Source organism: Chelonoidis abingdonii, chromosome 16 (genome assembly GCF_003597395.2).
Source record: "Chelonoidis abingdonii isolate Lonesome George chromosome 16, CheloAbing_2.0, whole genome shotgun sequence".
Taxonomy (NCBI): Eukaryota; Metazoa; Chordata; order Testudines; family Testudinidae; genus Chelonoidis; species Chelonoidis abingdonii.
In genome coordinates, this window is record NC_133784.1 from 16,980,446 (window position 1) to 17,005,247 (window position 24,802).

Consider the following 24,802-nt stretch of genomic DNA (forward strand, 5'->3'; position numbering starts at 1 on the left):
TTATTGTGGGGGTGTCAGGGAAGAGATGTCCTAGAAGAAAAACAAGAGCTGGGAATAAAGTGAAAAAAATTAAGACATTCTAGATATCTTTTATAATCAAAATTTACTCTGATTGAGCAATAGTACTTTCAAATATTTTCCATAACAAAATTCATTGCTCTAGCCACTGTACTGAAGTCTCTCACTTACTTTCATCTTGCACGGGAAGAAATTATTAATAATCAAAGTACATACTGAGCAACAATCAATTTTCAGCTATATTTAATGTAAGGTTGTTATGCCATTAGCAACTGACAGTGCTTCCCCGCAACTTTAAAATTCAATTGTATTTCAAACTGAATTCTGTGACAACCACACATACTTAAATGTCTTTGTGAGCTTAACTAGAACCTGCTACAAAAACCTAAAATATGCCAGCTATATACACACTATGAAATAAAATTATCTGTGTAGCAAACAGTACTAACACAAGAAACCAACTTCCTACACCAACTGAAATAGCAATTTTCACAATAAACTCTTTGTGTGACTACAGCAAATATATACCCCGTCACACGAAAAACATTTACTCAAAGATACAGAACCACCACCACCGCATAAATGTCCTTGTGCTCATAAAGAATCCTATTATGGCTTTCATGCCTGTTCTCTTTAAGTAAAGGACATGCTCAAAGTAGTTTACTAAAGGCTGATCCCCACACAAAGTTAAATCAGTACAACTTCTGTATGTACACAAGGTCCATGTTTGAAAAATATTCTCACTATCAAGACCCTTCAGAGATGTCACCCTTTCTTCAACAAAAACAGAAATCCAGAAAGAGAAATTAACATACGCCTACTATTAAACTGGACCTAAAGCAAAAACTGAAACCATAGCTGTTTAGCCTTGAACAGAGAAGAATCAAACTAGCGAGCCCTCAAACTTTCCCATAAGGGGATACGAATTTTAGTAGAGAATTAGCATATGGACACCTCCCCTTCCTATTCACGATTCAACAGATCCAGCTCGCACCCATGACACAGGCACATCCCAGAGCTCGGGGGCGAAGAGCAGAGACAGACCTATGCCCACCCCTGAGGTATCACCCACTGGGCTCGTAGGAAGACAAGACAACGATTTCTGTCCCTGTAACTCCCCATACCCCGCCCACAGGTCTCACACGTCCCCTTCAGACAGAGGGGAAACACCTCCTCGCCCCCCGTTTCCCTCCAGGGTGGGGCATCCCGGGGGTCCTGTCTCCAGGGCCCCGCACTCCCGCACCGCAGAAGGGGGGAGGGGCGCTAGGATGCAGCCGAAAGGCGCCAGCCCCGCAACCCGCGTTGGGAGCGCGAGGGGAGGCAGGCCCAGTCCACACCCAGTACCTGCAGGCCCGACTCAGTCTCGCCTCGTTAACGCCGCTTCCTGCTCTACGGGCCCCCGCAGCAGCAGCAGCAGCACCAGCAGCGAACGGCAACAGGCGGGGCAGGACGTGCGCGCTCACAGGAGGACAGCACGGCGCATGCGCACCACCGCCAGCTGATCCAATCAACGCAGTTAGCGAAATGGCTGCCGGGAAGCGGCGCTATAAAAGCCCGGGAGCTATTTACGCCGCCGGTACCCACTGCCGTTCTTGCGCCTGCGCACTAGGGCCGAGAAGGCTCGAGGCTGATGTGGAAGGGCGCAGGGATTGGTACTAGAGACACGGGGCCGCGCGCGGGATAGGAACTTGGGCTGGGAGCCCGTGGGGTCTCCTGACAACGGGAAAGCGAGAGCGCCGCACGGCTTGGCACGTGTTGTCTGGCACTTTGGATCGACAACAGGGGGCGGGGCTCCGTCCTGTACGGGAAGCCGCTTTCCACGCCCCCAGGCCCCTTGGCGATCCGTGTCCCGCACATGCGCAATGCGACAGGGGGCTAGGCGGCGCCGCTGGAGGCGGGGGTAGGCGTGGGGTGGCGGTGGCCATGTCGCTGCAAGAGGACCCGGTGCAGCGCGAGATCCACCAGGACTGGGCCAACCGCGAGTACATCGAAGTGATCACCAGCTCCATCAAGAAGATCGCAGATTTCCTCAACTCCTTCGGTGCGTGCGCGCTCGGCTCGGCTCCTCCCTCAGGCTCGGCTCGGTCGGGCTCCTCCCGCCGGTTCCCCTGGCCGGCTCCACCTTCACCCCCAACTCCAGCCCCCATCCCTCCTAGTGAGGTCTGGGCCTGCTCGACCTTCGCCCCCACCCAGCCACCCACCCCAGTTCGACTCCATCATCCCAGGCCCGGCTCCACCCCAGCCCGGCCGCGCCGGCCGCCGCGCTCTCTTCGGGCGGGTTCTGGGGTCGGGGCTCCCCGGTGGGCGGAGCGGGGGGCGCACCTGTCCTAGTGGCCGAGTACCGCGGAGCCTGAGCCCAGTGCAGCCCCTGATCCGACCCTTTTCCCGCAGACATGTCCTGCCGCTCCCGGCTCGCCACCCTCAACGAGAAGCTGACCGCGCTGGAGCGACGGATCGAGTACATCGAGGCCAGGGTGAGGGGTAGAGCAGGGGAGGTGACTGTAGGAGACATGCCTGGTGTGGGAGGAGGGGTTGCCCTATGAGTAGCTGGGTGCGGGCTCAGCCCATGCTTAGCAGCTCAGGGACAGCTGGGACCTTGCTGTTCAAGCCCCTCTGCGGCTTTACCCTATCTCCAGTGGGTATTGCCCTGCTGTCCCCCCCAAACCACCCAGTTAGGCAGTAACTCTGTGCCTAGCACCAACGAATCTTCTCTTTATGCAGTGGGGGGGATGTGTGGGACTACCACACAGAGCTCCTCTGTGCTACTTGTTACCGAGGGGTGGTGTTGCAGGCTTTTCTCCTGAACAATAGTCCTGGAGCTCCTGCCCTCTGCATGCTGGTGGTTATCCCAGCAGTACTTACATTGCAGCACTGGTTTTCGCCAGCAGGGCTGGAGAGAGAACTGAGATCTGAGGGGAGGGATAGCTCAGTGGTTTGAGCATTTGCCTGCTACCCAGGGTTGTGAGTTCAATCCTTGAGAGGGCCACGTAGAGATCTGGGGCAAAAATTGGCCCTGCTAGTGAAGGCAGGGGGCTGGATTTGATGACCTCTCAAGGTCCCTTCCAGTTCTAGGAGATCGGTATATCTCCAATTATTATTTTTTATTATCTTGGTGAATCAGTGACTCTGGCCTGGTCCTAGCCTTGCTGCGAGGGATGACTTTTACCCAGTTCCCAGTGTACAGGAGCTCATTAACTTTCCCTGAGTGGGCGGACTGGCTAGCCCTTGGTGACTGCAGGCTGTGCTCTCCTTTGGCAGGTAACAAAGGGCGAAACTCTGACCTAACTGCAGAAGGCTGGTGGGGAGCTGACCTGGAGAAGATTGTGCGGCTGTGCCAGAGTTGACTGTTAGGCATCTGATTTCTTCATTACTTCTTACTGGTGACAGGACTTTAGCTTGTTTCTGCAATGCAGTATCCCTGCCTTCAGTGCATGGCTCCAGGGTGACTCCAGAGGAAATTGATAAAATGCAAATGAGCATGTTGAATTCAGTGATTTTTTTGTACAGACAGATTCATGCAGATGTCAAGTACTCCTGCACCCCTTAATCTCTCTCTCATTCCCAGCTGTGCACGTAGAACACCTACATTTTGTAGCTGCAGAATCTCTCTGGCCAAAGGTTGCTTTGGGGAAAGAAAACTTCTCTTGGGAGCTGACTGGCTGAGGAAGTGGGTGTCCATGCTATTGGCGGGCCACTTATCTAGTGGTTTCAGTTCTTTTAGCAAACACTGCAACTCATATCTCGTAGCACAAATGTCAAATATATCCATCCTTCCAGTCTGTGAGCAGAGCAGTAGATGTGCAGTGTGTGATTGATTGGTGAGGGGAGACTGGAATAGATAATGTGCCAAGATAAATTCTCTGGGCAGGGTGGGTTTCAGAGCTTTCTGTATCTTTTTGTATTCTGTAGTGTTACGCAGGGGGTGTCTTTCATTTGTGTTTCAACAATAAACTGCCTCTGCTGATTGGTTCTGAGCTGATCTATAGCTAGAGGTCATTGTCGGGGTTCCTGAGATAAAGGGGCGGGAGCATGGCCATGGACTGCAGATGGCCAAGAGGAGTCACAACGGCCTGTTACTGTAAGAGGTGCAGTTGCCTCTTGCTATTCTTCCCTTTGCCACCAATTTCCACTCTAGTGGGTTTCACTCCTACTCCCCAAAAATGGTTAGTAGTGATCAGGGATCCTAGTTTTCTGTGATTTAGAGAAGGAGAAAAAAAAATTCTTTACTGGAGGGTTCTCTGCAATTGTGGGGCCTACTTCTATTCCTCTCTCCATTCACATATCCAGGCAGAGTTCCTCTGGGCCACATCACTGGCTCCCTTGACATGTTTCAGGAGCAGTGGGCCTTGTCTGGGGTTCTCTGCTCTGTGTCCCCATCAGGTGTGATGGTCAAAATTAGGGGACCTATCCCTGTTTTTTCTTTTGTTGTCTCCTGTACTCATTTGTGTCCCAGGTTCATTAAATCTTCCCTTTCGGCTGGAGGAGGGGCCTTTAGCCATGGATGGGCTTGTGCCTGCCCCCTTCCCATAACCCAGCAGGACCACTCTCTTACAGCATCAGGTCTGTCTTTTTCCCTTGTTAGTAAGAATGTGCTAATGAAATTTGCTGAAGATAGAAAGTTGGGAGGCATCATGAATACTGAGGAGGATTGGAATATTATACAGGAAGATCTGTATGTGAACACTGTTATGGAATTTCATCCCATGTTTATTACTCCAAAGGTGTGCAAAGCACTTAAAGTCCTCCAATAAGAATTTCTGCTACAAGCTAGAGACTCATGACTTGGAAATGACAGAAGAGAAGAGAAACCTGGATGTGTTGGTTAACCACAGGATGACTATGAGCCATGGCTGTGAAAAAGGCAAATGCAGTCCTAGAATGTATCAGGCGAGGATTTCCAGTGAAGATAGAAGTATTAATGCTATTTTATAAGGTACTAGTAAGACCTCAGTTGAGATATCATGTACAGTTCTGGTCACCCATGTTCAAGAATGATAAACTCAAAATTGGAACAGGTGCAGAGAGGAGATAGTAGGATGATCAGGAAAATGGAGGGGCCTGTCTTATGAGAAGAGACTGGAAGAGCTTGGCTTGTTTAGCTTAGCAAAATGGTGGCTAGGAGGGGATCTCATTGCTCTCTCTAAACACATTGTGGGTAACCACCAGGAAGGGTGAAGAGCTAGTTAATCTAAAGGACTGTTAGCACAAGAACAAATGGATATAAACTAGTCATGAACAAATTCAGGCTGGAAATGAGAAAAAGCTTTCTAATGGTCAGGGTAAATGTTTCCTCTGATTTTTTTTCTATCCATGGGTGGAAATAAATGTTATGTGCCGTAAGATATATGTGGTTGTGCGCCACCAGCAGAAACAAAAAACCTGGATAAAATATATATATTTTTAAATGTTAAATGGGGATAATTACTCCAGCCAAGACAGGTTAGGCATTTTAGAACTCACTACTCAAGCAATTAAATTAAGTGTGAGAGAAATAAAAATTATGACATGCATAGATCAGTCAAAACACTAAAATAACACACTTTGAAAGAATAAAATTACAGAGAATATATGTGCATTGCAGGAAGTACCAACAAAAATAATACAAGTATGTGTTGGGAAGTAAGTGTGACACAGAGGCTGTGTGGTGACAGTGTGTGTGCGACTGTGTCACAGAGACTGTGTGTGAGATGCAGACAGCGTCTGTGCTGGCTGCTGGGAAAGTTTCTGAGACGCCTTGCACTGTCTCTTTAAGACACTCACTGAAAGCTCTCTTGCTCTCCCTTGAGCCCTATTATCTCCCCTCCCCTGTTCTGCAGAGATTAGGGTACATGGACAGAGAGAGGGGGAGGATGTGAGCTGGCTGCTGGGGAAATCTCTGAAACAGTGAACTGTCTCTTTAAGAAAGGCACTCAACCCCTCACCATTCCTTGCAGGAGCTCCGAGTCCTGAGCCAGGTTCTGTCCCCTGTCTCTCCCCTACTCTGTAGATGGGCTACAGGGGCTGGGGAGAGGGAGACACGCTGACATCAGCACCCTCCTCTCACCCTGCACAGCCTGCAGAATGGAGCAATGGGCGGGCAGGGGCACGTGAACACATGCTGCCAGCTGTGCGTGCTCTCTTAATTGGCTGGGCAGCACTTAAATCTCTCCTGTGCAGCTGCTCAAGTGCACAGCTTATAGGGAACACAATTTTCCCTCAATTTTTTCCCATGCGTGGGCAGAGTGAGTTGGGTCTGAGGGAGGGATGCCCCTCCCCTGGCCATGGCAGGTCCCAGTGTGGGTTCCCTAAGTGCTTGCATAGTGCTAAATAGATTGCTGCACTGCCACGCAGCTTACAGGAAACTTAGGACAGTGGTAGCAGAAGGTGACAGAGTAGGGCCATTGGTAGTGAAGTGAATGGTGGCACAACAAACAGCGGACAGAGTGAGTGGCTAGAGAGTGGCAAGCAGCTGGAGGAATGAGCAAGGTGCCTTCGTCCCCGCAGCCTCCCAGGGTGGGAGGTGAACTCATGTGAAAGCAGCTCTGAACACTGGGTCTTCACTGACCAAGGACAACTACTATGAGTGAAGTGTGATAGAAGGAGAAAGGAGGGGCACTGTAAAGACATGTTTGTGGGACTGCGTTTTAGTGACTTTGCTCCAGAATGCTAGATTTGTGACAATAAACTTACATAAATGTATATTTCTTAGTAGGCCAAGATTTTTAAAATGCAGAGTCATTATCTCACATTGTTAGTATCTCAAGAGGTTATCTTGAGCAGTTTCTGTAATATTTTTGTCATATTATAATCAATTTTTACATAAGAATGGCTATGGTCCATCTAGCCCAGTATCCTATCTTCTCACAGAGGCCAATGCCAGGTGCTTCAAAGGGAATTAACAGACGCTGGCAATTACCGAGTGATCTATCCCCTGTCATCCACTCTCAGCTTCTGGCAAGCAAAGGCTCTCAAAGCATGATGTTGCATCCCTGCCCATCCTGGCTAATAGCCATTGATGGACATATCCTCCATGAACTTATCTAGTTCGTTTTTGAACCCTGTTATAGTTTTGGCCTTCACAGCAACCCCTGACAAAAAGTTTCATGGGTTGACTGTGTTGTGTGAAGTACTTCCTTTTGTTTGTTTTAAAGCTGCTGCCTATTAATTTCATTTGGTGACCCTCTAGTTCTTGTGATATGTGAAGGAGCTTATTCCCTTTCTCCACACCAGTCAAGATTTTATAGACCTCTATCATATCCCCTCTTAGTCCTCTTTTCCAAGCTGAAAAATTACAGTCTTTTTAATCTCTCCTTATATGGAACCTGTTCCATACCCCTAATCATTTTAGTTGCCCTTCTCTTTATCTTTTCCAACTCCAGTATATCTTTTTTGAGAGGGGGGCTACCAGAATTGCATGCAGTATTCAAAAGGTGAGTGTACCATGGATTTCTATAGTAAAAATGGAGGAGTTTGGCTTGCCAGATCAATCAGCAAAGCCAGTGCTGACAAACTATGTGAAAAGGCTGAAAAACACCAATCCTCTGGACAGCATTGATATACAGAAAGCCTTATAAGCCAGTCATTGTCAAAGCCAATTTTAGTAGTACTTACCGAGGCTGTTAAAAATGCTGAGACCCAACACAGTTTAATCAAACAAACATGGCTTTCACATCATACTTTCTCTTTAAGCAAGAGATGCCACACACCAGAAACTGAAGACGAGTGTTAAGTGTATTGTCATTTGGTAATCCTGAAGTTGGACATTGGTTCTGACCAAGACCAGGAAATGCTCACTATCTTTCTGCAAGAAACTCAACTGACTGGTTAGAATCACGCAGTTAACAGTGAAAGACTCAGCTGCTGAAAAAGTGAAGAACTCTCACTGCATTCAGAAAATATGCATACATGGCTGATGAATGAACCGATGCAAATAAGTGTCAAGTATTAAGTCACTGCATACATTTTCTTAATGTCAGTGGTAGGGGCAGTAGATGAATTTCTAGATGTTCAGGTTATAGAAGACACCAGGGCCACGCGGGGGAGGGGGACAAATAGGGCAATTTGCCCTGGGCTCTGCAGGGGCCCCCACAAGAATGGCTGAGGCTCCCTTCCCAGCCCCACCCAACCCCATCTCTGCCCGTCTCCCAGATCCTCAGTGCATCCAGTAGCGTCCCTGGGCTGTGAGCTCTGGGCTGAGCTCAGCTCCCTCCTCTCAGCCTGGAGCTCGCAGCCCCGCCCCCTTACCACGTGGCTCTAAGTGGGGCAGAGCTCAGGCACTGCCTGAACCACCACTGCTGCTGTGAAGGGATGCTCCTGGATGTGCTGAGATTCTAGGTGAGGTGGGGAGCCAGGGGTACGGGGCCAGGGCTGAGGGGATTGGCTGTGGGGCAGGAAGTCCTGGGGACAGGGAGGGGGCAGAGTTGGGGGGGAGACAGGGAACGGGGGAGTTGGATTATGGGCATTCTGGGGGTCTGTTAGGACTCAGCGGGGGGGTGGATAGGGATCAGGGCAGTCGGGGCAGGGAGCAGGGGTGGGATCTCGGGGTGGTGTGTTAGGGGGTCTTTGGGGGACGGTGAGGAGACAGGGAGCAGAATGGATCAGGAATTCTGAGGGGGGGCAGGAAGTGGGTGGGGGTTAGATAGGGGGCAGGGGCAGGCTATTTGGGAGGCACAGCCTTCCCTACCCGAAAGCTCATTCAGCAGTTTGAGGCTTGCAGAAGAGCCAAGCCGTTAGCTTTTCCATTAGGGCTACCATCCCTTTCACTTCTCAAATGCCAAATTATAGTCTATATTTAATTTCAGTGCCATAGGGAGATTCATGTCAGGGGAGGGTAGCTTCATTTAAAATTAGCCACTGGGGGAGGGATCACATGAGAAGAGCAATATCTTCCAACCTACCAAGGAGATGCCCCCCCTCCCGTACATTTCTGAGACCCTAGAGGGGTTATTTGTGGTTCTCAAACTTATACTGGTGACCCTTTCAAATAGCAAACTCTTGAGTGCGACCCCCGTACCTTATAAATTAGACACATTTTTATAATTTAACGACTATTATAAATGCGGGAGGCAAAGCAGGGTTTGAGGTGGAGGCTGACAGATTCGACCCAGTATAACATGACCCCCTGACTGCAGTTTGAGAACCTGGGGTAATTTTATTTAGCACCCTGTGTCCATTACGATTCATGTGCATTGGAGCATTTCAGTTTCACACAAGGCCATCAAGATCTGAAGCTCAAATGCTTAGTTCGTGGATATGTACATAAGCTATATAAAACAACCAGAGTAACTGTTCCAGTTGTGAGGACCCATGAGCCAGCCTGAAACGATAAATGCATGGCAGTAGTCGTTAATGGCATCCCATGATGGAAGGAATTGGTCAGCCTGTTTGTCCAGAGTAGGATAGATTCAGGAGATGAATCACTGATCATTATCGTTAGTTCACTCCTCTGGGTATTGGCATTGCATTGCGTAGACGGAACTGGGCTGCGTGGACTTGGGTTGTGACCCATATGCTTTCTGATTTCTAACGAAATACCAAATTATGAGACAGATAATGGTAAGGAAGCCAGCGAATATATAAACTTGGAAATTCTGACTGGACGTCTCAAGCATTGGTCAAAACGAGACAAAAGGTTATTTTTTAGCAGATTTTTATTGTTTCTTATAACAATCAAACACAGCAAGAAGCAAAAGTTGCACATGCGACATTCGAAACCACAAACCTATTCAGGTTGGCAGACTATTTCGCTTTTCTATTAAAAAAAAACAACAAATTTGAAGGAAAGCAGTCATTGTATAATTTTTCTGCTTTTAAAAACCCAGTTTTTCAATCCGATAATGTTTGATGGAAATATATGTCCAATCTTTTAATGAGCCTTAGTGCGATCTATATCACAGCTGCCTGCAACAGTGATACCTTAGTAAAGAAGTTTCTCAAACTGGTTTGTGCAGTAATGCAAAGGTTATTTTCCCAGGCCGCCCTGGGGGAGCAAGTAAGGCTTTGTGCGGGCCCACAAGATAGATATTGTATGTAATTTGCAATTTTTTAATGGATATGTTTGTTCCCTGGAATTTTGCTTTTAGCCGTTCCCCTGTATCTCTGGGTGACTCTGAATGACACCGGTTCTGTATGCCAGATTAACTTCATGTTTAGAAGAGTTTATGCTGTAAGTGACTCAAAAGCGATGGCTGCTGGTGTGCATCTTTGGCAGTGCATTACTTTCTGGTTGAAACATAGTGTGGAGTACAGCTTGCTCAGAGAATAAGTGTATAAACTCTCTATTACACACTTGCAAGAGTGCATCCTGTTATGGTCGGTCACGAGACAGCCTTGGGACTGGTCCCAGATGTGCGAAATTACTTGAGCCGTTTCCCGCGCAGCTTGGCTCCAGACACTGCCTTGTGAGTAGACGGCTATGCTGCAACACAGTAATACGCCCTCAAAGCTGCAGACTTTACCAAAACAGCTTCAGTACATCTTGAGCATCAGACATCAGGTCCCAGTGGAACACCCAAATAATAATGTTTTATTCTGTTAAGCCCTAAACAGATAAATCATAATTGTCTCCCTTCTATACACTGATATAGAGTATAAAGCAGATCTGTTTTCTATCCCCAGGTTAATCACTCTGATTCATTAAATAAACCCCAAAAGTTTGGGAATTTTATTAAGTACAAAAGTAATAATGATTAGTAATAACAGACGAAAAAATAAGTCTACAAGCACATAGGGCAAAAACATCAGTCTAGCAAAACATTAAGCACTGATTACAGTTAGGTAATATTCAACCTCAGAGATGTTAATAAGCAACTTTCACAGGACTAACTCCATTCTAGTCTGGCAATCTTCGCTTAGTAACGTCGTGTTGTTCCAGCAGACATCTCAGATGAAGCCGTGTCTTTCTCATGATTGGCAGCCATCAACCTTTTCTGCTCCACCCCTTTTCTAGCTGATGGCACAAGGCAGGAATCTTGTTCTCTGGCCCCACTCTTCTAATGAAATACAGATTAAGAGGAATTCAGTATCTTTACATGTCACATTTGTAGACCAGCCTCCATTACTTCTGGTGGCCATACTTACCAGGAAGGTTTACTAGTAAACAGCCATTTACTGTTCATTGTCTCTGAAGCCCCAGTTATCAAAGCCTAGTTTGATAGGTCAATTTGCAATTAATTCATTAGCAGTCCTCATCATTGAAGTCTGTTTTTGAATTTGTTGTAATTCGCGACTTTTGGTTCTGTAACGGTGCCAGGGAGATTGAAGTGTTCTCTGCAACTGGTTTTTTTGAAGTGTGGATGGCCTAAACACAAAGTATAAGACATTTCCTGCTAATTCCCCCACCCCCGTTCCTTACATCCCTGTATTGCTGGAAATGGCTTTTCATACACACAACACAGTTTTTTCATCTCCGCTGAAGAGCTGCATTTAACTGATCAGTCTCCTATAGGTGGTATGGTAACACCATTTTCATGTTCTGTGTATATTATATCTTACTATATTTTCACTACATGCATCTGATGAGTGGGTCTGTGCCACGAAAGCTTATGCCAATAACTGTTAGTCTCTAAGGTGCCACAAGTATCTGCCGTTAGGTTGCCTCTTTCCAAGGCGAACAGTACAAGGTATTATTAGCTCCTTATGAGAGTTCCACATCCTATATTTTTGCTGTCCTTTCTGATTTCCCCCTCTATTTTTTTTGAATGGGTGACCAGACATGCAGTATTCAAGGGGGATTATATGTGGCATCATGATATGTTACTGTTCTTATCTATCCCATTTCCTCGTGTTCTCATGTAACCTTCTCGCTCTGTGCAGCAACAAGGCCGGGTCAGTACCAGGGTTCATTCAGTACCACAACTGCATAACCGCTCGAGCCCACCACCCAGTGACCTGGACACTTACATAACACCTCTGGGCGCCTCTAGGAGGCACTACTTCCCTCTCGCAAGCAAGGAGTCTGAATGTAGCAATTTTTTTAATAGAAGGAAGATCATGCGGATCTCGTGTGAGAAACCCCAAAGTCAGAGTTATAACACAAACCATAACACCCCAAGTACATTTGGCAATGTCTTTCCCCTTAGGGTCTAAGTCCAATCACTCCAGGCAACAAGTCCAAAAGTCTCGGTCATGCCACCAGAATTCAGAGGTCATCTGTAGAGGTCCCTCCCCAGCCGGGTGAAGGGCACTTAACTGTCCAGGGCCAACTGCCTGCTCCTCGTGCCGGTTCGCCTCTCGCAAACAACTGCTCCGCCTTACCAGCCGCTCCACTCTGCTCCTCCAGCCGTCCTCACAAACTGCTCACTCCACCAGTGCCCATGAGCTGCTCCAGTTGCCCCACAAACGCTCGCTCCGCTCGCTCTGTGGCTGCTCCACCGTCCACAGCTACGCCAGCTCTGCCAGCCTCGCCCACAGCCGTCCGGGTCCACTCCAGCTATCCACCTGCCAACCACCGCGCTCGTCCGCAGTATAGATTTCAGCCCAACTAGTTCAAGTACACAGTGCTCTACATCAGTAATTTCACTCTTTGATTTCAGCCTTAGTGATCTCAGCACATAGTAGGGAGCCCCAGTCTAGTGCACCATACACCAAAGTGTTCAGCTCAGCAACATGTATCTAGAGTCTAAGGGATAAAAAAATCCACTCTGACATTCCACAGTGGAGAAGGAAGGGTGAACTGGTACTCTGCTCACAAAGGGACTGTACCACAGGGCACAATACCTGTCCCCAACCTCTCTACAGTTCAACGGGTTGTATCTTAGTTATATATGAGGTAGTTATTCTGTCACAAAGCAGTCCCACAGCTCGGCACCCTGGGATGGGGTAGGCGTGCCTATGCAAATATTTGAGACTTCACATTCCGGACAGTCTTTCCACACTTCCCATAATTCACCACCAGATGTCAGGGTACGGCTCATCCTGACTCTGCTTACATCAACACTGTTAGCTTTCTTAACTGCCCCTGCACATTGAGCAGATATTTTCAGAGAACTATCTATAGTGACTCCAAGATCTCTTTCTTGAGTGGCAACAGCTAATTTAGACCCCATCATATCATATCTATAGTTGAAATTATGTTTTCTGATGTATATTACTTTGCATTTATCAATATTGAATTTAATCTGCTATTTTATTGCCCAGTTGTGTGATAGCCCTTTGTAACTATTCACAGTCAGCTTTGGAATTAACTATGTTGAGTAATTTAGCATCATCTGCAAACTTTTCTATCTCACCGTTTACCCTTTTTTCAGATAATTTGTGAATATGTTGAACAGTACTGGTCCCATTACAGATCCCTAAGAGACACCACTATTTACCTTTCTCCATTCTGAAAACTGACAATCTATTTTTACCGTTTGTTCCCTGTCTTTTAACCAGTCAATGATCCATAAGAGGACCTTCCCTCTTATCTCTTGACTCCTTACTTATGAGCCTTTGATGTGGGACCTTGTGAAAGGCTTTCTGAAAGTCCAAGTATACTGTATCTACTGGATCACCTTTGTCCACATGTTTGTTGACCTCCTCAAAACATTCTAATAGATTGGTGAGGCATGATTTCCCTTTCCAAAAGCCATGTTGACTCCTCCCCACAAATCGTGTTCATCTATGTGTCGGACACTTCTGTTCTTTACTATAGTTTCAGCCAATTTGCATGGTACAGAAATTAGACTTAAGGGGCTGTAATTGCCAGGATTGCTTCTGGAGCCTTTTTAAAAAATCAGCTTGATAGACTGACCTGATCTTAAACAAACCTTATTGAATTAAAATAAACTCTATCAAATTAAGTTAAATCTTACTGAGTTAGGGTTAATGCCTTTGGGGTATATTGTATTAAAAATGAAATTAAGTACGTGTTACTGTGGCATTGTATGTATTTTCTTTAGTAGCAGGGGGAGGCTAATGTACTTCAAAGCCACCCGCTGGAGATGTGCATGTATACTAGTACAAACCAGATTCTCTGTGGACCAATAGACAAAGAGGATTTTTGGATAAAGAGCCTGGTTTTAAACTGGCTCAGGGCCTTCTTTCTGATGAAGCAAACATAGGACTCCTGGTCCATGGAGGCCCTCCCATCCTTACGGAAGTGTTGGAAATACTAGGCCTGCTGAAGCCACATAAGACTGGGTGCTTGTTCTGAACTGATCTGTGATGAACATGTGACCACACAGGAGACCCCATGGATGTTTAAAGACTGCTGTTGCCAGAGCCCATGTTAGGACTGGGGTGACCTGTGGTAACCGTATGAGTAGGCATGTAGGCTCTTTTATTGTTTTTAATTTTTTTTCCTGTAATACTTTCACCTTAAGAATAAGACAGGCTTGCATAAGTAGTGCAGTGTGTCAGAGTAGCAGCCATGTTAGTCTGTATCTGCAAAAAGAACAGGAGTACTTGTGGCACCTTAGAGACTAACAAATTTATTTGAACATAGGCTTTTGTGGGCAACAGCCCACTTCTTCGGATGCATAGAATGGAACATATCTCAGTGTGGTACAGTGTGGTAATTTACAGACAGTCACTCTTATCCCTCTCTGAAGAGAAAGTAGCCTTTGCTGGGAATAACGCAGTGAAGGCAGAGAGCTGGCAGCCCGGAAATAACCCCAGTCAGAAGGGAGAGAGACATAGGTCTCCACCCAGAAAGGCAACAGCTGGAGCGTTTGAAAGCCCGGGAACAGGTGCCCTTCTTGGACCACAGTCGGGAAATAAAGGTCCAGTTGCTCTCAACTGTGACAACAAAGTCGGAGTTCAAAGCCAGAAGGGACCAGATCATCTAGTTCAGTGGCTCTCAACTTTTCCAGACTACTGTATCCCTTTCAGTTGTCTGATTTGTCTTGCATATCCCCAAGTTTCACCTCACTTAAAAACTACTTGCTTACAAAATCAGACATAAAAATACAGAAGTATTACAGCACACTATTACTGAAAAACTGCTTATGTTCTCATTTTTACCATATAATCATAAATCAACTGGATTATAAATATTGTACTTACATTCTAGTGTCTAGTATATAGAGCAGTATAAACAAGTCGTATGAAATTTTAGTTTGTACTGACTTCGCTAGTGTTTTTTATGAAGCCTGTTTTAAAACTAGTCACGTATCTACATGAGTTGATGTACCCCCAGAAGACCTCTGCGAACCCATAGTTGAGAACCGCTGCTCTAATCTGACTTCCTACCACCTGCTGTATAGCACAGGCCACTAGCACCCCTCAGCACCAGCCCACTAAACCCAACAAGCAAAATTTGACCCAAGTATTACAGCACACAGGAGACAAGACTATTATGTGCCACAGGCAGAGAACAGGAAGGACTGGGTGCTGAAGGCTCCTGCAATGGCAAGGAAATGATGAAGTGAGAGAGACTCAGATAATCCTGGCAAGTGACCCATACCCTACATTGCTAAGAAAGGTAAAAAAATCCCGAAGGTCCCTCCCAGTCTGACTTGGGGGAAAATTCCTTCCTGATCCCACATATGGTGATCATTTTAGATCCTGAGCACATGAGCAAGAATCAACTGGCCAAGCACCTGAGAGAGAATGCCCAGTGCCACCTCAGAGTCCTGGCCCACCTTGCCCAATGCCCCATCTCCATCCATGGCCATCCCTGATGCAGAGGAAGGAGACCAACCCTCATCCCCCTTAAAACGTCAGAAGATTGCTTAAACCCTGAAGCATGAGCTGTAGGCACATAAGACAATAACCCAAAGGGACCCTCCAGTGCTGCTGAGCCCCACCCCCACTATCACAAGCATAGGAGCTGACTCCATGGGTGCTCCAGGGTTGGAGTACCCACAGAAAAAATTAGCTCTTGTCCTTGCTTCTCCCATCTGCCATTGGCCCCACTGATCAACTCCTCCCCCTCCTCCCATTGCCTTCTGCATGTTCTGTGGCATGAAGGAAGCACCAGGAAGAAGGGGGAGCAGTGGAGATGGGGCACGCTCAGGGGAGGGGGCAGGAAGAGGTAGAGCGAGGGTGGGAACAGGCAGGACAGGGGTAGGGTTTGGGGAAAGGGGTACAGTGGGAGTAGGCCTGGGGCAGGTCAAGCACCCCCCGGAGAAGATAGGAAGTTGGCACCTATGATCACAAGCAACCCTGTCATACAATCTCACTCATAAATTTGTCCAGCTCGCTCTTAAAACTAAGTAAGTTGTTTGACCTCACAACTCCTAGTGGGAGTTTGTTCCAGAACCTGGTCCCCTGCAAGTCGGTCTCTTGAGGTTCCACTCAGCTGTCAGTGATTCCAGCTCTCAGTGGGGGAACCTTACAGCATGTGCAGGCTGGGCTGTTTTTTCCACAGAAATGCTGTCCTGCAGCGGATCAAAGCACTCAGACCTAATTATTGGTGATTTCAGCTCTAGTGGTCACTTAACAAAACAAAAGACTCTCTATGGAACCTAATAAGCTCTATCTTTAAATAGGGGAGAGGGGCAAGTTAAATAGTGCCTGTGACTCTTAGGTCCCATCTACACTGGCAAGTTTGTGCATAGTAAAGCAGCTTTAAGCACTGTAAGTCCTGAGGTGTACACACTGCCAAGCCACTTAATGCGCAGAAACTGCACAGATGCAGCACTCTAAAAAAAAACACCTCGACGAGAGGCATAGACAGCACTGCCATGCCAGTGTAGACACTGGTGATTACAGCATTGTGATTGGCCTCCTGGAGCTGTCCCACAATGCCTGTTCTCACCTCTCTGGACATCAGTTTGAACTCTACTGCCCTGCCCTCAGGTGACCAACCATCAGCCCCAGCTAGAGTGACTAGACAGCAAATGTGAAAAATCGGGACAAGAGGTGGGAGGTAATAGGATCCTATATAAGAAAAAGACCCAGAAATAGGGACTGTCCCTATAAAATCAGGACATTTGGTCACCCTAGCCCCACACCACACATTCCTTTGCAAATTTGAAAGTCCCCTTCCTGTTTGCTCAGTGATGTGTGCAGTGGTTTCAGCACATCTTTCCAGGTGGCCATGCCTGGTCCATACACCAGGCGATCTCCCACTTGGAGCAATGCCAAGCTGCTGGACCTCATCAGCATTTGGGGAGAGGAGGCAGTGCAGTCACAGCTGCGTTCCAGCCATTGGAATTATGATACCTATGGACAGATTTCTAGGTGCATGATAGAAAAGGGCCATGACTGGGACACATTGCAGTTCAGGGTCAAAGTGAAATTTCTGTGGAATGCCTACTAATTGCCCCAAACTTTCCCAGTTGCTGCGTCCCGATTGAGCTTGCTGGTTCTACCAAGAGGCAAGGGGGACCACGATTACTCCAGTGGTTTGACCACACCTTCCACTGTTGAAAGGCCCCCTGTTGGGATAAAAACTTTGTTGGGCTCATGGTTGCCGTCCAAAGGAGTTGGATCGAGGCTTGGGTGAGGAGGCCCAAAATTCTTTGATTTGGAAGGAAGGGGAGGGGGGATACCAGGGGCATAGGGATGGATTCGGGAGGCCGGGAGTGCCTTGCAGGGGAAAACAGGAGGGCTCTTTCTTCCCTTGGAGGGAGGGACTTAGGGGGCCAGGTCACAGCAGTGGAGTTTGGCCCCAAAGTTTGCCCAAACGAGGGGAAGAGGGGGGCCCTTGGTAAGTTCAATCTTGGATTTCGGGAAATGCTGAAATTGAGTTTGCTCTGGGGCAGAGGGGTTTGCAGAAAGGCCAGGCTTGTCTTCCACCTCATTGGGGGCCCTTAGTTTGAACAGTGTTGGGAACAGGCTTGGGTTGGAAGGGGACTTCCCTCACTTCATGGGAATCTTTCCTCAGGAGATCACCAAGGAAAAACTCCTTTGTTTGGAAGGACCAAACTGGGCAATTCTGCTTTCCCCGCCACAGGTTCCTCAAGCAAAGGAAGCTGCTTTGTTTCTTGCCCTTTAAAACAGGTAAACTTTTTCCATGCAACTGTGCCATCTCGGGTTGGCTTGAGGGGGTGGGGGGATTTCATGCCGTTACACAGGCTTAAAAAGCCGCCTGGGGCCAGGGGCGAAGCTGCGGACTTGGAGAAAGACATTCCGGTTTTGATTCCTCTTTTTGTCCCATCAAAGGCAAGGGGGAGATATTTTTCATTAATTTGATCACCTGCTTGTGGGGGGGAAAGTGGTGGGACGGGGAATGATTTATCAAGGGCCCTCCTAAACCAGTGCTGGCTTCTCCCAAGTGCCCAAAGAAACCACTTTTTGCCCAGTGTACAGGGGGCAGGGGTCCAGGACAAACCCCGTGATATTTTTACCTCTCCCCTTGTGGGGCTTCTACTCTGTTTTTCATTACACCCCATATTCATTGGGGGTTGTTAACATGGGGGTCTTGATATGGTGGCTCCTCTGCTTGCCTGGGCAGGATACAAGGGCAGACCAGTTAGGTGCGCAAACCAGGTGTGTGAGTTCTGGGCTAAGTAAATGAGCACTGGGGATTTAATCATCGGCCTGCTCCTGGTTGTTCGCTTCTGTCTGATAAACCACATACGGCTTCTAACGGGCATAAAACTTTTCAGAGATCTGACCTGGAGGCTGGTTCTCTTCTTTGTTTGTGCGGTGGGAGGAACGGTTGCGAAAAGGAATAGGGGGAAGGGTTTTCCAAAGAAGGAAAATCGAATATCCTCTTAAAGGCAAGAAAATCTGGGTGGGGGGGCGATCAGCACCAGACAAGGGCAAAATGTGAAATATAAAAACAAAAATCGGGTTCGAGCGAATATCAGGGCAAAGTACCTTCACGATGTCGGCGTACCTAAAGTTAGGTGATAAATAGGGAGAAGAAGAAAAGGGGCCCTTTTATAAGGAAAAAGGACCCAAAAAAATTTGGGGATCGCGCTCTTGCCAATTCTATAAACCTAAATTCGGGGCTGGGTTACCACATAATACTATATATGACGGGAACTTGTTCTTGCGTTGTAAATTTTGGTTTGTGATATAGAGATGCATCATCCGGCTGGTGGGAACCAAAAAGGAATTGAAAGAACTGGTATGGCGAGGACAGGGAAAACAGGGCAGGAAGGACAGGGAAACCCAAATAGGAGATAAGAACCATCTGCCACACTAGGAAAGAAAGCCATTTGGAAAAATGCGGGCATTGTTCTTCATTTGTCTTAACAGTGTTATTTGGGGTAGTTTAGCCAGCGCAAGCAGGAAAAGAGCGCGGGACAACACATCTCCCGGCCTCTAGGAAATATACATGAGCATCTTCAATAATACTCCGCGCGCCTGCTCTGCGCACCCCGCCGCGTCTCTCGTGCTAACTGCGCTTCGCTGATATATATGTCAAATTATAATTACTCTATTTCCCCATCTGCGGCCCCCCTCCAGAACGCACACTTTACGTCACCAAACACCCCATCCCTTAGGTGATCAACATGTCTGCTGCCTGGACTTTCCAGTCCGTGGATTGACCCGCAGTTAGTACACTCGTGCCTCCTTTCTTCCCCGTCCGTCGCAGAGTAATTACACAAGAGCGACAATAGTTGTGGACTTACCCCACAATCTACTATCCCTTGCCCACGTTTCATGAGAAACAAAACCACATTAGCGTTTTGCAGTTTTTGGGGGGGCCCCTGGCTATTGAAGTTTGCTTCAGAGGCATTCACTTTTTGCATTTCTACTCCCGAATAGAAGGTGGCAAACAGGGACCTGGGTAGGCATGTTATGGAAACAGATAAAATGATTTTAACATTCTCTCTATAGACAAAATATTAATTTATACACTGGAATCTAAGCCCATCCCGCGCGCAACTTCCTCCCCCGGAGGGCCCACCCCCCCCTTCCCCTCCCGCCTTGATGGGTGAATTTTTGAGTTTTCCACTTCAACGCTCTGGGGGGCCAACAAATAATTTGTTGATTGTAGTTGAAAAGTCTTTAACTCTTTGAATTCTATTAAGACAGTGGAGAAAGCAAAAAAAGGGAAAGCACTAGTTTAAATTTCACAGCTCAGGACACACATTAACAATTCTTTTTTTTACGACGCAGACCCGCTTTCCTTGGGCAATAATATGTGTTGGGCACCCCAATCCAACCTCCCTAGCAATTCACAAAGCACTGCCAATCCTTGAGGGCATTAAGGGAACAATGATATTAAGTGGGCTTTGGTCTTCAGATCTCTCTTATGTCTTTGGCTCTAATATTTAGACAATATTCCATATTGATCCTCTTTTATTAGAGACCCCATGACTACGGCCTTGCTGTACCCCTTTTATAATTATCCTTGGTTGGCGTAGTCACATACCCATTTCTTCCTCCCCAGGCGGGCTTGAAAGGCCTCATTAGTGGGACCCACGACCTGAGTCTGAAGTTTCACCCCTTTCCCTTCTCAACAAAGAAAATATTATTGGGAAGCGTTTACAGCCATGGGCAGCTATATGCATTAGGGGGGGGAAATATTGTTTTTCATTCCAAGGGCCCATGTCCCAGTGGGATTTTTAAAACAAGCCAAAATTGCACACCTCCACAGTCATTTCTGCACTTGCTTTAAAGGCGGGGCCTGTTGTTGAAACAAAGCTCCTCTGGTGGCTCAAGCCCCTCCTACAGTGCTGGCTCTCCCCAAGTGCCCAAGAACCGCGTGCCCAGTGTACAGCAGGGTCCAGGAACAGTGATTTACCCTGCCCCTGTGGCTACTCACCATCTTGGGGGTCTTATGGCTTATGTGTGCTTGCCTGGGGTCAGCCAGTTAGTTACAGGTGTGTGAGTACTGGCTGTGTTTTAAAGCACTGGAACAGTGTTGTCTGTGTTGCAAACAATACGGCTTCTGTAAAATGTTGCATTTAAACTTCACAGAGATGACCTTGGGAGCCTGGTCTCCCTCTTTGTTATCGGTGGCAGAACGGTTGCGAAGAATTAGGAAGGGTCCAAGAAAAACTAAGGATAGGGTGACCAGACAGCAAATGTGAAAAATCGGGACGGGGTGGGGGTAATAGGAGCCTATATAAGAAAAAGACCCAAAAATTGGGACTGTCCCTTATAAAATCGGGCATCTGGTTACCCTATCTAAGGAGGACTTTATGCGTGAGGTTATGATGCACTCCGCTGCTGACAAAAAGGAATTGAAGAAGTGGCGGGACAGCAGGAAGAGGGAACAAAAGGAGAACACTGCACACTAGAAAGAAGCCATGGAACGGCTCTTAACAGTTATGGAGTGCCAAGCAGACACACTCCAGGCAATACTAGCTCTTCAAACTGAGCAGCTCTGCACCCGCCCTCCCCTGCAGCCGCTGTTGCAAAACTCTTTTCCATGCGCCCCCTCCCCACACATACATCACCAACACACTCTTGTCAACATCCTGCTCCACTCTCTACCCGCAGCATTCCACTCCTCCCTCCTCACAGTCCAGCAATGTGGACTCCCAATACTCATTGCACTCAACACCCATGCGTTTGCAGTTTGGCCCTGCTGAAGTGTAGCATCCACTGCATCATACTCCAAAGGAGAAGACTGGGTATGATCCCTGGACAAATACAAATCTGTAGCCATCCCGGGACTCCTCCTCCTCTTGAGGCTTTCCATTCCCCCCTCCCCCTCCCTGCTGATGAATTTTTTAGTTTCACTCTCTCCTCTGGTTGTTGTCTTTCAATAAAATAATTGTGTTTGTTTGAAAGCAATCTTTATTCTATTAAGTGAAAGCAAAAAGAGCACTGTAAAGTAACATACAATTATGTTAACGCCCCTTCTTGCATAATGTGCACCAATCACCTCCTAGCATCACAAGCACTGCAATCCTGAGCATAGCAACAAATATTAGTGGCTTTCAGTTTCTAATTGCTGCTTTAAAGCATCCATGATCCTTATGGCCCCACGCTCTGCCCTTCTAATATCCTTGTTCTCTGGCTGTTCAAACTCAGCCTCCAGGCGCTGAGCCTCTGTGGACCAGCCCTGAGTGAAGCTTTCACCCTTCCCTTCACAAATATTATGGAGCGTACAGCATGCAGCTATAAGCATAGGAATATTGTCATCAGCCATGTCCAGTGGGATTTTAAACAGCCAAATGCACACTCCACAGTCATTCTGCACTTGCTTAGCCTGTTGTTGAACCACTCCTTGCTGCTGTCAAGTTGCCCTGTATATGGCTTCATGAGCCACGGCACTAGGGGTTGGAGGGGTCTCCCAGGGTCACAATAGGCATCTTGACTTCCCCTACGGTGATCTTCTGGTCCAGGAAGAAAGTCCCTTCTTTCAGCTTCTTGAACAGGCCAATGTTCCGAAAGATGCGTGCGTCATGCACCTTTCCAGGCCAGCCTGCGTTAATGTCTGTGAAATGCCCACGGTGATCCACAAGCACCTGGAGAACCATTGAGAAATATCCTTTGGGATTAATGTACTCAGTGGCTAGGTGTTCTGGTGCCAGAATTGGAATGTGCATACCATTGCTCCTCCACAGTTAGGGAAGCCCATTTGTGCAAAGCCATCCACAATCTCACACACGTTGCCCAGAGTCATGGTCTTTTGGAGCAGGATGCGATTAATGACCCTGCACACTTCCATCAACATGACTCCAATGGTCGACTTTCCCATTACAAATTGGGTAGTGACCGATCAGTAGCAGTCTGGAATAGCCAGCTTCCACAGTGCAATCGCCATGTGTTTCTCCAGCGACAGGGCAGCTCTCATTCTCGTGTCCTTGTTCCACAAGGTTGGGGCGAGCTCATCACACAGTCCCATGAATTTGGCTTCCGCTTTCCTCATATGAAAGTTCTGCAGCCACTGCTCATCATCCCAGATGTGCATCATGATGTGATCCCACCATTCAGTGCTTGTTTCTCAAGCTCAAAGGCAGCGCTCCATTGTGGTCAGCACCTCCATGAATGCCACAAGCATTCTTGTGTCATAGCTACTACATGTGATGAGATCAATGTTGCACTCCTCTTGCCTTCGTAGTTTAAGGAATAACTTCACTGCCACTCGTGACATGATGGTCAGTGCAAGCAGCACTCTGGTCAACAGCTCAGGATCCATTCCTGCAGCCAGAAAGAGGCAGAGCAGGGTGTGCAGTACACAAACTGTTGAAAGATGGTGCCAAATGCAGACGGAAGCACAGGGATTGCTGGGATGCAAAGCAATGCATCACAGGGCATTGGGACAGGACCCAGGATGCCTTCTGCCTTCCCACAAGTCTTAGCGGCAAAAGAGAAAGAGGTGCTCTGTGGGATAGTTGCCCAGAGTGCATTTCTCTGAATAGTGCTACAAACAAGTGTGAACACACTATTGTGCAGGCAGCTGTCAGTGTGAACACACAACAGTTTTTCTTCAGCGCTCTCTGAGCAGCGCTGTAACTTTGCCAGTGTAGATGTGCCCTAAGGCACAGCTCACACCACCAAGCAACCCCCCTGCCCCCGGCTCTCTCTTCACTCGGATCTACCATCCAAACCCCTGGTGTGACGGGTTGGATCACAGAAACCTCCTTGGGGCTGCCAACTGATGTGACAAGACTACTTCTGCCCCTGCTTTCCTGCCCTGGCAGCTTGGGACTTCAGTGCCCTGCCTGGTTTGAGACAGACCCGCTAGCCTGCTGCAAACCCAGACCCAGGTCTGAACCACATCCCCTAACAGTTGTGAGCTTAATTGAAAGCAGCTTAAGAAATGTTCCTGTCTTTAACACTCAAATGTCCAAATCCCAATGGGGTCCAACCCCAAATAAATCTGTTTTACCCTGTATAAAGCTTATACAGGGTAAACTCATAAATAGTTCGCCTTCTATAACACTGATAGAGAGATATGCACAGCTATTTGCCCCCTCCTCCTGGTATTAATACATACTCTGGGTTAATTAATAAGTAAAAAGTGATTTTATTAAATACAGGAAGTAGAATTTAAGTAGTTCCAAGTAGTAACAGACAGAACAAAGTGAATTACCAAGTAAAATAAAACAAAACACGCAAGTCTAAGCGCTTGGCTACACTTGCGAGTTAGTGTGCAATAAAGGAGCCTCATGCGCACTAGCTCACTCCCCGAGTACACTGGCAAGGCATGTAGAACGCTCTGACTCCATGGCTAAAGAGCTCCTGGTACTCCACTTCGGTGAGAGGAATAACGTTTGCTGCACCCCCGCTGGAGCGCTGCGGCACCAGTGTGAACAAGATGTTGCATTACTGCGCTCTGGTCAGCCTCCGGAAGGGTCCCATAATCTCCTTAAGTCAAGTGGCTGCTCTTGTCATTGTTTTGAATTGCTGCAGGAATGCGGAAGTGCCCTTTGAAAGCTCCGTTTCTGACAGCTGGCTGCTTATCTGCTCCAAGAAAAATCAACCATTAATGTGGAATGCTGTGTGTGAGGGAGAGAGGTGGAGGGAGAGAGGGGGTCTGCTGCTGTCTGAACCTACAAGACAGCATGCTGACATGCTCTCAGCCCCCCCAAAACCCAGTATCTCTCCCCCTACATACACACATCATACTCCCTGTCACACTCCACCCCACCAGCCCGTTTTGAAAAGCACATTGCAGTCACTTGCATGCTGGGATAGCTGCCCATAATGCACCTCTAGCAATGCCGCTGCAAGTGCCACAAGTGTGGCCACGCCACTGTGCTTGAAGCTGTCGGTGTGGACAGACTGTAGTGCTTTCCCTACTAATGCTCTCCGAAGGCTGGTTAGCTCAAAGCGCCAAAAAAAAACACAAAAACAAAAAATACAGTCTGCAAGTGTAGCCATTGCCCCTAAGCTAATACCAGTAATACAACTGAATTACAAGATTAAGAAGCTCACCCGCAGAGTTTTTCCAAGTAAGTTTCCTTTTAGCATGACTTAGTCTCCTTCTAAGTCTGGGTCATCAGCAATCACTCACAGGCCCTTGGTATTACTTTCCTTTGTATACCAGTTTCTCATCAGGTAAGCTTGGGGGTGGAGAGGC

General features: G+C 47.5%; 2 protein-coding genes across 3 annotated transcripts in view; one reads left to right on the forward strand and one right to left on the reverse strand.

Moving 5' to 3' along the window:
- The window catches only part of RHOA (ras homolog family member A), an 87,815-nt gene extending 86,284 nt beyond the window's left edge, over positions 1–1,531 (reverse strand). The window contains exon 1 of one of the 2 annotated variants that reach the window (XM_032765762.2): positions 1,363–1,531. The gene's annotated coding sequence lies outside the window, so the exon portion shown is untranslated. The remainder of the gene's footprint in view (positions 1–1,362) is intronic. The other variant, XM_032765764.2, reaches the window with a different exon arrangement.
- A 67-nt stretch (positions 1,532–1,598) lies between these two features.
- Positions 1,599–3,992, forward strand: BRK1 (BRICK1 subunit of SCAR/WAVE actin nucleating complex). The gene is made up of 3 exons (XM_032765765.2): positions 1,599–2,059; positions 2,410–2,492; positions 3,277–3,992. Exons 1-3 carry the CDS (start codon positions 1,942–1,944, stop codon positions 3,301–3,303), a joined length of 228 nt encoding a protein of 75 aa, XP_032621656.1. The 5' UTR covers positions 1,599–1,941; the 3' UTR covers positions 3,304–3,992.
- The last annotated feature ends 20,810 nt before the right edge of the window (positions 3,993–24,802 follow it).

What these genes read in the sequence shown, in the direction of transcription:
- BRK1 (XM_032765765.2), top strand. Translation starts at nt 1,942, where the DNA reads ATGTCGCTGCAAGAGGACCCGGTGCAGCGCGAGATCCACCAGGACTGG. An exon ending in AGATTTCCTCAACTCCTTCG is followed by an intron (nt 2,060 to 2,409) that starts GTGCGTGCGCGC and finishes CTTTTCCCGCAG; the next exon opens with ACATGTCCTGCCGCTCCCGG. An exon ending in TCGAGTACATCGAGGCCAGG is followed by an intron (nt 2,493 to 3,276) that starts GTGAGGGGTAGA and finishes CTCCTTTGGCAG; the next exon opens with GTAACAAAGGGCGAAACTCT.